Below are 12,501 nucleotides of genomic sequence, written 5' to 3'. Positions count from 1 at the left end.
TAACATGAAAAAAAAAAAAGATACCCTATGGGTACATGTGGCTACTGCTTATAAATAAAATTGTTTTCTGATCCCATGTCCATACAGTAAATATAGCATATATATTTACTCTATGAGGCAGGAGCCACAAAAATGAAGCATAATCTAAAAATGAACAATTAAAAAAAAAAAGTAGTAAAATATACCAAGTGTCTGTACTTTATATTATTCTACTCTTACAGTTTTCAAAACTGAAACCTCCGAACCGAGGCTGACATACACACGCTGTCACCATGACCCAAACTCTTATTTCCCAGAAATGGCCCAGCGCTACCCGTAGAGCTCAGTGGAACGCACTTTGCCTCTGTAATAAGCATAAACATGTCTGAAAGCAATTTCTTTAGTCTAGTCCATTTATTTCAAATGGTGAACCAAATTGTACAGTATACACTCACCGGCCATTTTAATTGGAACACGTGTATACATAGTGCGCGACTGTTACACTTACATTCTTACAGCACAAGAACAGTAGCTAGTGCCTCTATCTGAGGCAGTAGCCACAACAAAAATGATTTTGACCTTTTTGGTGACCTTGACCAGATGACCGTCAAAACATCGGAGGTTCTATTGTCAGAAATGGCGAGCTGAGGTGAAGTGAAGACCCAAGAGCAGACTCAAGACAGGCAGTGTAAAAAAAGAAACTTCTTTAATGAGGTACAGGGCAGAAGTACAATAGGGCTCAGGCAAAAATCAATGGTCAAAGAACGGGCCAAGAGGTCAGAACACAAGAGCAGGCAGGCACGGTCAGGGACAAAAACAGGACAGAAAAATCTTCACAAAAACTGAAGAAAACAGGTACAAGGGAAACCCAGGCAGAGGAAGCAAAAAACACAATCCAAAGGAACAGGCAGGTAAAACAGGAGCAAAAACTGGACAGAAAACTAGACCAAAAAACACAGAATGATACAGGCAGGGGAAAGCAAGAGGTTGCAAGACCAAAGGGCTGTGGCAAGGCAAGGAAAGTCTGCAAGAGACAGTCTGGCAACTGGAGTAGCTCCAAACAGCTCTTAAGAAGGCCCTGGCTGATGGGAGAGGAGTGGTAGCAGGTGTGGGAGTGCCGCTTCTGGGAAAATGGCCTACAGCAGGGCAGGACTGAATTCCTGTCCCGGATCCGGCCTGGAGCTGGCATGGAAGTCCCACAAACTCAGGCATGGATGGACTGGACCAGACTGTGACATCTATTTGAGACCAATGCCCATCTATCCTGAAAGTTTCATGAAGATTGATCCAGCCGTTTTCCCGCAGTATCGTTAACAAAAAAAAACAAAGAAACAAACAAACAAAGAAACCCGACCGAAAACAATACCTCACCCCGCTTACTCCATAGTGGGCGAGGTAATAATAATAATAATAATAATAATTATTATTATTATTATTATTATTATTGTTGTTGTTGTTATTTTATTAATAACATTAATAAAAGTATTAGTAATAATAATAATTGTATTTGGGGTGGCACGGTGGTGTAGTGGTTAGCGCTGTCGCCTCACAGCAAGAAGGTCCGGGTTCGAGCCCCGTGGCCAGCGAGGGCCTTTCTGTGTGGAGTTTGCATGTTCTCCCCGTGTCCGCGTGGGTTTCCTCCGGGTGCTCCGGTTTCCCCCACAGTCCAAAGACATGCAGGTTAGGTTAACTGGTGACTCTAAATTGACCGTAGGTGTGAATGTGAGTGTGAATGGTTGTCTGTGTCTATGTGTCAGCCCTGTGATGACCTGGCGACTTGTCCAGGGTGTACCCCGCCTTTCGCCCGTAGTCAGCTGGGATAGGCTCCAGCTTGCCTGCGACCCTGTAGAAGGATAAAGCGGCTACAGATAATGAGATGAGAATGAATAATTGTATTTATTAATCTCATTATCTCATCTCATTATCTCTAGCCGCTTTATCCTTCTACAGGGTCGCAGGCAAGCTGGAGCCTATCCCAGCTGACTACGGGCGAAAGGCGGGGTACACCCTGGACAAGTCGCCAGGTCATCACAGGGCTGACACATAGACACAGACAACCATTCACACTCACATTCACACCTACAGTCAATTTAGAGTCACCAGTTAACCTAACCTGCATGTCTTTGGACTGTGGGGGAAACCGGAGCACCCGGAGGAAACCCACGCGGACACGGGGAGAACATGCAAACTCCACACAGAAAGGCCCTTGCCGGCCCCGGGGCTCGAACCCAGAACCTTCTTGCTGTGAGGCGACAGCGCTAACCACTACACCACCGCGCCGCCCGTATTTATTAATAAAATTAATAAAAGTTAATAAAAAACTGGACAGGTCAGTGCAGTCACGAATGTGTTTGGGGAGGGAGTTCCAGAGGGAAGGGGCAGCAACGGAGAAGGCTCTGTCGCCCCAAATCCGGTGCTTAGTCCTGAGAGGTATGGATAGGCGTTTGGCATCAGAAGAGCGGAGGGTGTGGGAGGAAGTATGATGGTGGAGCAGATCTGTGAGATAGGAGGGGGCCTGCTTATGGAGGCCTTTGTAGGTGAAAAGAAGGATTTTGAATTGAATTCGTTGTGGTCCAGGCAGCCAGGGAAGTTTTTGAAGGACAGGGGGATGTGATCACGGGAATGAGAGTGAGTGAGCAGGTGTCCAGTAGAGTTCTGAATGTACTGGAGTTTATTGAGGATAGTATTCAGTAACTGTATATGTACACTGTATCGCTATGTGATCTATCAGTCTATCTACCTTCTTAGTAAAGAACCTAAAACAGTCAGAACAGAGTGCTCTGTAACATTAGAAATTCGAAACAATGTCAAGCAATTATCCTCTTGTGTGTGTTTTTACAGTGTACAGTAACCTGTGGCAGGGGTTTGCGTTACCGTGTGGTTGTGTGTGTGGATCACCAAGGAGAACACACAGGAGGCTGCACCTCTGAACTCAAACCCCACATCAAAGAGGAGTGCTTAGTGCCAATCGCATGTCACAAACCCAGAGGTAGGAAACATACGCAATAAGTGACAGTGAGAAATCAATAAGGATGCCATTACTCATTATAAATGATATATTCTATTACTGTGTTAGCCTAATCTAGCTGTATGTTTTGGGGGTTTGCAAATTTGCCTTTGTAATTATAGATCAGTATTTTATTCATTTTTTATTTTTTTTATGTATTACAAGCTTTTGTGTATCATACTAGACTAGATTAAAGTTTATGACCCATATGCGGGAAGACGCAATCCAAAATCCAAAACAGCAGAGCAGGCAAGGTCAACGCACAACTGGGCAATCAGACAATCAGAACACAACACACATTCAGAAACAGAAGATATTCCCAAAAGAAGTCAGAAGAACGGACAGAGGGTCTGCATGCATACAAGGCGATCAAGGGTTGAAAAAAACAAAACAAAACAAACAAAAAGTATTCTGCTAAATAACTGGCAAGACTTCGCAATGAAACAGGGAAGTGAACAGGAAATTGGGGTCAGATGTTGCTGTGGAATGAGAATCCTAATCAGGGGTAATGTCCTGAAATGGTGTTGCAGTTTGGTTGTTATACCGAGCAACTTGACAAAAAGAGACTGGAGATAGTGTTGTAGGATAAGGAGAGGGGTTAATGAGATGTGCTGCTGAAGTGGTGTTGTATTAAGTGATGAGAGATGCAAAGGTGGCAAAAGATACAGACCCTGAACACTGAATTATTGCTTAATGTGTAAAGATGGTTAGATAGATCCATCCTTAAAGAGAGAGAGAGAGAAACGAAAAAAAAGAAAATGTAATAAAACAGTTGGAGGGGATTTCAGAAGAATTTAAGAGTAGGAGAAAAGTAAGGACGAATAAAGAATAATGGTAGGTTACTTACTGTGTTGCTTAAGAGGTGTGGAGGAGCTGACAGACAGAAAAGGTCACAATTATTACATAAACTCATTGGCCACTTGATTAGGAACACCCATCCACCTGCTGCTTTACGCAGTGATCTAATCAGCCAATCCCTTGTCAGCAGCACAATGCATCAAATCATGCAGATACAAATCAAGAGCTTCAGTTAATGTTCACTTCAAACATCAGAATGGGAAAAAATTGTGATCTCAGAGTGTGACTTTCACTGTGGCATGGGTGTTGGTGCCAGATGGACTGATTTGCATATTTCAGAAACTGCTGATCTCCTCGGATTTTCACACGCAACAGTCTCTAGAGTTTACACAGAATGGTATGAAAAACCAAAAACACTGAGTGAGCGACAGTTCTGTGGGTGGAAACACCTTGTTCATAAGAGAGGTCAGAGGAAAATGGGCAGATTGGTTCGAGCTGCCAGGAAGGATATAGCAGCTCATAGCAACTCTTTACAACTGTGATGAGCAGAAAAGCATCTCAGGATGCAACAGCAGAAGACCACATTGGGTTCCACTCCTGCCAGCCAGGAACAGGAATCTTAGAATCAAGAACAAGTTCCTATTAAAGTGGCTGGCGAGTGTAGAAAAGGTCATATTCACTAAGAAATATACAGAGAAACCAAGTTGTAACCTCCTGGCAACCAGGTTGTGAGCTAAAATATGCTGTTACAGCCACAAACCCTCAATGATTCACGATCATACTTTACATTGGACCTAGGGACTTGCTCTTGTAATAAGTTGATACAAGATGGTGCTTATGGCCAAAAATTTTATTTTGGTCGCATCGGATAACAACATATAATTGCATTTGTAGTTCTAGTGACAATGTGTTTGTTTGGTTTTTTTTTTTTTGTGTGGTTTACCATCATGAAAATAGCATTTTTTAAATGATAATTTGAAGCACATCTGTGAGTTTGCTCTCTTCTCTTTTATTCTTCTCTATTCAGAGATGGTATAATTAAAAAAAAGAAAGAAAGAAAATTATGTATTTAAATTAAGGCCTACTCTGTGTTATTATTGGCATAGAATATCACTCTATACTAATACTATCAGGTAATAAGCTCATTAAATGGAACGAAAGAAAGCCATATGGACATTTATTATAGTCATGCAGACATTCACTACAGCTGTCAGAGTGGAGTATCTCAGTCTAATCAAGGCTAATAAAAATAATTCACATTTCTATTTTATATCATAAACAATTTAACAAGTTGTCATAATGAGAGTCAGATATTCCGCCTACATACAGTCAGCATGCATGACCACATTCATAAGGCTCGTTGTTTGGTTTTACTCTCAAAACATTAAAACGCCAAACCTATTTTTCAGTATCTTTAATAATATCATTCAGTATCATTTTCTGAATTGTGAAATATGCATAGCTAGAAGTGTTTACACCAATTGATCATCGAAATAATCATCATGTATTCTATTCCAACCAGACTTGTAAAGACAAATCGTAATTAAGAGACAGAGAGAGTGCAAGAGTGAAGTGATGGGAGACAATATAGAGGAAGAAAGAAAGAATATCCAGAAGTAAACGGAAAGAGAATGCAGAAAAGAGAAAAGCAGGATATAGTATGTGGTCAGTACGGGGGGGGGGCGTTAATAAAGTGTGAAATGTGTGTGAAATCGAATGAAAATAATATAATAAATACACAGACGATAGGACTCAGTATGAACGATGTATAAAGATAACAGTAAGTGAAATAACAAGTGTCTCTGATATTGTTTCAGGCTGAAAGAGGGAAAGAAAGTGGGGGATAAAAAGAACAAGTGTTAAATAAATGCTGTGCTGCTAAGGAGATGCTGAGTGGCTGATTTATGAGAGAGGCAGAAAACATGTGATAAGTGCATAATTCATTACCCTGGGGTCTGACTAATTATATTACAGCAGTGATATCTCGAGTAAATTCTGTTGATTAATCAGGGGTGGGTTTCCCAAAAGCTTCTTAACGCTAACAGCATCTTAACTAGGAGAGGGAGTGTTCATTGTGATACTCGCTCTACCATTTAATGATGATCATTGTGCTACGATGCTTTTGGGAAACCCACCCCAGATCAGTAATTCATTAGAAGCCCTGCAGTTAAATAAATACTCAATTTTCAAACAGTCAGCTTTCAGGGCTACTTTTGTAATCACAGATTTGACAGATTTATGTCAAAGGTTTGTATCAGGTCTAGTATGATCAAAAGTTAATAGACTATTATAACACTCTCTGGTCGACGCTTGATCACGTCCTCGCAGCAACAACTATCTGCAATGTGTTCCCTCTTTACTTCAAGGTTTTCTACACAGATCCATTCTTGGTCTGTTTAAATATGCTGCCTGCAGTGTTACCGTACACTAGGGAAGTTACATTGCAGTTGTAACTTATCGAGCTACTCTTAATTTAAAACAGCTTAGCTACAAAGCTGTGCTAAGACCTGGTCTTACCAGGCAGTCTCCCATCCCAGTATTAACCAGGCCCTTAAAGTGCATATCCTGGACCAATTTCGGGTTTTTTTTATATGTAAGTATGTCCCTTTACACACTCATCCAGAAGGGTAATTTTGCACAAGGCCATCTGTCTACAGCAGAAAAAAATAAAATAACAAAACGCATCTGGAAAAATCCCAAGGGAGTCTGGAGCCAGATTCGTGACATCACGTGCGGAACCGCCAGCAGGCTGCACGAATTTGCACAGTTTCAGTGCACAGCCTGTGTAGACCAAGTTTAGCAGCTAGCGATTTTGCATTGAAATATGGAATTGTCACCTGAGCGCAATGTTACTTCACCTTTGGATGAAGAATATAATGAGATGTCAGAATTGGGGCTTCATCTGTTTGGATTTGATGATGATTCAAATAGTGAAGACGACGGAGACAACACCAGGGATGTAAATAATACGGTCGTTTTCTCATAAACAAACCAGCGCTGACGTAGGATTCAGAAGGAGGTGTCCCGCACGTGATATCACGAAAATCAATGTTTGCCGAGAAATCCAAATGCCAAGTTTTTTCAGAGGCGGACCAATTCGCTTCAAATGGCTTGATTTCAACTGAATTTTTCTGGTATTGCACAAGGTAAAAAAATTGCACAAAATGCAAAATGTGACAGATATTTGACCAAAGTTTAATATAAAATAGGAGAATTACATTGATCTTGCTCCTGAATTTACCTGTGATATGGTGCTGATTTCCATTTCTATAGCCCTCAGCCTCTTGTCTAGGGTTACGGGGGGGCAGTCGTCTGGTAACCACAAAAGTTTGGCTCCCTACTATATTGCACCGTGCCTCACCAGACGGTACCATTTTTATGATGGTCTTTGGTATGACCCGACCACAAGTAGAACTCACGACGTCCCGGTCGAAAGGCAGACACACTAACCACTAGGCTAACTCTTTTGATAATTTACCGCTTACATTAATTCAAAAGAAAACACTCACTTTGTAACGCTCACGCATCTGATCACTCTCTTAACCAGCTACGGAGATAATCAGCAACAATAAGAAACAAAAGAAAACTGTCAACTGGTTCTTAAGGTCTTGGATCTTGAAAGTGTTTGCAGGTTACAAACAAAAGATGCCGTGTGAATCTTTCATGCTCATCAAAGTTGATAAATATGGCCGTGGATGTTAGATAGTCTCGTTTCCATCATTAGAAGAACATATTCTCTGTAACTGTCGTGTAATCCTGTTGTCCTCCAGACATGTCCAGCTTGTGCCTGTGCATGTTCTACGCTAACCAATTTGTATTTTTGACAGATACAACAGTTTGCACATTTCCTTTTTTCACAAAATAATCCCATTGTAATGTTGAAATTGTTATCTGAACAGGGGAAAAAGCAGTTACTGGAAAAACTATGTTATTGTGAAAATAACTCAGCAACTGCCATGCTATTAAAGATGTAGTAAAGTTTGTAGCAGTTACTTGTATTGCAAGTTGGCCTAGCATGTCTGACTGAGAGATCATGAGTTCTGCTTGTGGTCGGGTCATACCAAAGGCCATCATAAAAATGGTACCTTCTGGCGAGGCACGCCGTAATACAGATGTGAGAAGGAAGTCAAACTTTCGCGGTTACCAGAGAACCAGCCCCCCACTGTAATCCTAGCTATATAATAGGTGAGAGGTCGAAGGCTACTGAAACCGATATCGGCGCCACCTGATGTGCCTTGTGGCATGGGAAGGACTTTTTTTTAGTTACTTGTAGCTAACTACTCCACAACACTGTCTGTTTCTTGGTCAAATTATTAACATATGCTGTCAACTTCCATAACGATGCAGATGATGTCCTGCTTTACAGTTTTACTGTATCAGTTGAGAGAAATAGTATAATTACTTTAAACACTAAGATAGCATTTCAGTATTGTCACTATAATAAATATGAAAACTAACTGAAAATGAAGAAAGGTACAGAATTTATATTCTTCTACATATAGTAATAGAGATGTATTGAGGTATTTCACCTGACGTCACAGGGTCACGTGACGCCCCGGTGTCCACCATTTTGGACGGCAAGCTAGCTAATGTCAACAACAGTAGCTGGTATGTTACTGTAGCAATGTTTACGTTCAGTCATTTGGATGACTGTTAAAACCTTTCAGTCTCAAGTTTTTCCTTTACTGGATTTACTAGTTTACTGAGCCAGCCGGCCCCGGAGCGCTAGCTAGCTAGCTAGCCAGCCGGCCCCGGAGTGCTAGCTAACTAGCCAGCCAGCCAGCCGGCCCCGGAGCGCTAGCTAGCTAGCCAGCCAGCCGGCCCCGGAGCGCTAGCTAGCTAGCCAGCCAGCCGGCCCCGGAGCGCTAGCTAGCTAGCCAGCCAGCCAGCCGGCTCCGGAGCGCTAGCTAGCTAGCCATCCAGCCAGCCGGCTCCGGAGCGCTAGCCATCCAGCCGGCTCCGGAGCGCTAGCCATCCAGCCGGCTCCGGAGCGCTAGCCATCCAGCCGGCTCCGGAGCGCTAGCTAGCCAGCCAGCCGGCCCCGGAGCACTAGCTAGCCAGCCAGCCGGCCCCGGAGCGCTAGCTAGCCAGCCAGCCAGCCCGCCCCGGAGCGCTAGCCAGCCAGCCAGCCGGCCCCGGAGCGCTAGCCATCCAGCCAGCCGGCCCCGGAGCGCTAGCCAGCCATCCAGCCGGCCCCGGAGCGCTAGCCAGCCATCCAGCCGGCCCCGGAGCGCTAGCCAGCCATCCAGCCGGCCCCGGAGCGCTAGCCAGCCATCCAGCCGGCCCCGGAGCGCTAGCCAGCCATCCAGCCGGCCCCGGAGCGCTAGCCAGCCAGCCGGCCGGCCCCGGAGCGCCAGCCAGCCAGCCGGCCGGCCCCGGAGCGCCAGCCAGCCATCCAGCCGGCCCCGGAGCGCCAGCCAGCCATCCAGCCGGCCCCGGAGCGCTAGCCAGCCATCCAGCCGGCCCCGGAGCGCTAGCCAGCCATCCAGCCGGCCCCGGAGCGCTAGCCAGCCATCCAGCCGGCCCCGGAGCGCTAGCCAGCCATCCAGCCGGCCCCGGAGCGCTAGCCAGCCATCCAGCCGGCCCCGGAGCGCTAGCCAGCCATCCGGCCGGCCCCGGAGCGCTAGCCAGCCAGCCGGCCGGCCCCGGAGCGCCAGCCAGCCAGCCGGCCGGCTCCGAAGCACTAGCCAGCCGGCCCCGGAGCGCTAGCCAGCCAGCCAGCCGGCCCCGGAGCGCCAGCCAGCCAGCCGGCCGGCCCCGGAGCGCCAGCCAGCCAGCCGGCCGGCCCCGGAGCGCCAGCCAGCCAGCCGGCCGGCCCCGGAGCGCTAGCCAGCCAGCCAGCCGGCCCCGGAGCGCTAGCCAGCCAGCCAGCCGGCCCCGGAGCGCTAGCCAGCCAGCCAGCCGGCTCCGAAGCGCTAGCCAGCCGGCCCCGGAGCGCTAGCCAGCCGGCCCCGGAGCGCTAGCTAGCCCCGGAGCGCTAGCTAGCCAGCCAGCCAGCCCACCCCGGAGCGCGCTCAGTAAACTAGTAAATACAGTAAAGGAAAAACTTATAACGGGCCATGTCTCAACAGACTAAGAAGTTATTTCAATGACATTTAATAACATTTTGTTTATCCTGAGGACCGAAAGTAAATGAAAATGTGAACAAATCTTAGCTGTCAGTAAACAATCCTGGTGGAAGCAGGTAAACGTCGTTCTCCAAACCTGCTAACCTCAATTTTTGCAAATATCTCTCCCTCTGCTCGCCCTGTAAATGCCCTACGTCGCTGGATAGTGAAGGTGTTTTCTGCATCTCGCTCCTTTTTCTTTTATGTTTTTCGTTTGTCGCCTTCCTCGCATTCAAACTGATTCGAGCCGTGCCGTCCAAAATGGCAGTGTCACATGACTTGGTCACGTGAGTGAAATACCTCAATAGTACTCGATTACTATGACATATAGTCTCATCTCATCTCATTATCTCTAGCCGCTTTATCCTGTTCTACAGGGTCGCAGGCAAGCTGGAGCCTATCCCAGCTGACTACGGGCGAAAGGCGGGGTACACCCTGGACAAGTCGCCAGGTCATCACAGGGCTGACACATAGACACAGACAACCATTCACACTCACATTCACACCTACGGTCAATTTAGAGTCACCAGTTAACCTAACCTGCATGTCTTTGGACTGTGGGGGAAACCGGAGCACCCGGAGAAAACCCACGTGGACACGGGGAGAACATGCAAACTCCACACAGAAAGGCCCTCGCCGGCCACGGGGCTCGAACCCAGAACCTTCTTGCTGTGAGGCGACAGCACTAACCACTACACCACCGTGCCGCCCCAGAAAAATAATAGGAGATTAGAAAATGTACCACATGGGTTAAACCAATATTGAGGAATTTTGGTGCATCTTTTTTTTTCTTTTTTTTTTTTTTACTCTGAGCTAAATTTTGATGCATTTGATCTGCCTTCATTCAGCTCAGAAACACTGCTTGAGTTAAGACATTGTTTATGGACGTGTAGGTACAATACACAGTCCGTCTAAAAACTACATTTCCCATCAGCCAACTTCCGCATTGACCTGCATCACGCGGGCGCGGGATCACCAACGTCACATCCTCCATGAAAGCATAAGAAACCCAGAAACTCCTAGCTCCTCCTCTTTCCGTCCCGGGAACAGCGGTCTACGGACACAAAGAGGCTCGCTCTACCCGAGCAAACCCAAAAAGACCTCTTTCTTACAAGATCCACGATTTAGCGCGATTTCTTTCTTACCCTTGGCCAAGGTAGACTCCAGAGTCACGCGATCTTTAACTCAATCGAGTTACAACCGGTTTTATTCGTATTAGAAGTGACGTCACAACTGCCGCCCAAAAGCAGTTTAATTCAAAGTTAAAAGAGCGGCTGGACCCCTTTTTTAACTGAAGCTCTGTGCACATTGTTCTACAAAGATTTTCTTCCCACAAGCTACGAAGCATCGGACCGAGGATTCTTTGTTTCTACAGAAGTCTCTACGGGCTCCTGTGAACTCTGCCTCTCCAAGCATTTCCCTGTGTTTCACGGAGATCTCCACAACGGTGAAAACTCAAAAGTCTCGGGACATCTTCTCATAATCTCGTGTAAGACTGGCATTTTTGGGCATAATAACAAAACCTAGTCTTAGGAATTTAGCTTTTATTGAAGTAGTGTGAATTTACACTCAGGAACGGTTCGTTACACTGTAAACACGCAGCATGTTGAATTGATTATTGTTTTGTTTTAATCTCTCAGTTGTTTTAATAGATAGGCTGTGCATGCTTCTCTTTATTCCTGACTAACACTTTAATTTCCTTATCACACATTTTGACCTTATCAAGGTTTCAGTGGATTCAGTACTGTTATAAGCTAGTGAAATCAGCCTACGGCTAATTTCTTTTGTCCCATTAGCATCCAAAGCTAAGTGTATTGTCTTAGAAACACGTGGCGGTCCTCCCCCACTCACAAACACACCTTAGCTAGCATCCCTTTGTCTTAGCTTAGCCACACGAGTTTATTCTAGGCCTACACGAACACGTGGTCACCAGGCCTGACACACACACAAACACGTGGTCACAGGCCTCACCTGGCCTCACAAATACACCTCAGTTAGCATCCCACGCTAGCTTCTTTCTTTTGCTAGGCCATAGGCCTTACCACGTGGTCAACTCCTCCCCCACAAACACACGTGGAGTTAGCTACCAGAGCTAATCCTTTTTGTAGGCCACACACAAGGTCTCTCTCTCTCTCCCCACACACAAACACACCTTAGCTAGCATTCCTTTGTCTTAGCTAAACACAAGGCTAATCTAGGCCTCCACACGTGGCCACATGTCTCACAAACCCACCTTAGCTAGCTTCCCTTTGTCTTAGCTTAGCCACACAAGGCTAATTCCCTTGTTCTCCTCAAATCCCACGTGGTGATCCCTACACCACGTGGACACACACGAACATACCTAGCTAGCATCCCACGCTAGCCTTCTGCTCAGGCCATAGGGCCTTTCACTCACACACACACACACACACACACACACACACACACACACACACACACACACACACACATCTCACACACACACACATCTCACTGTTTGTATATATTTCAACTGCCATTATCCATTTTTATCTTTGTTATAATAAATTCATTTATTATTGAAACTGTGTGTTTATTTGTGTTCCAATATCTTTGAAGTCCCCAATCTCCAAAGAATTCTAAAAGGTGCAT

General features: G+C 45.7%; 1 protein-coding gene across 1 annotated transcript in view; it reads left to right on the top strand.

Moving 5' to 3' along the window:
- The window catches only part of adamtsl3 (ADAMTS-like 3), a 464,545-nt gene that overhangs the window by 338,234 nt on the left and 113,810 nt on the right, over positions 1-12,501 (top strand). The window contains exon 14 of the mRNA XM_060941127.1: positions 2,821-2,968. Coding sequence (XP_060797110.1) covers positions 2,821-2,968 — 148 coding nt within the window. The remainder of the gene's footprint in view (positions 1-2,820; positions 2,969-12,501) is intronic.

The sequence above is a fragment of the Neoarius graeffei genome, chromosome 15 (genome assembly GCF_027579695.1).
Source record: "Neoarius graeffei isolate fNeoGra1 chromosome 15, fNeoGra1.pri, whole genome shotgun sequence".
In the NCBI taxonomy this organism is placed as follows: domain Eukaryota; kingdom Metazoa; phylum Chordata; class Actinopteri; order Siluriformes; family Ariidae; genus Neoarius; species Neoarius graeffei.
The sequence above is the reverse complement of the archived record's forward strand: the minus strand, read 5'-3'. Positions and strand labels throughout refer to the sequence as shown.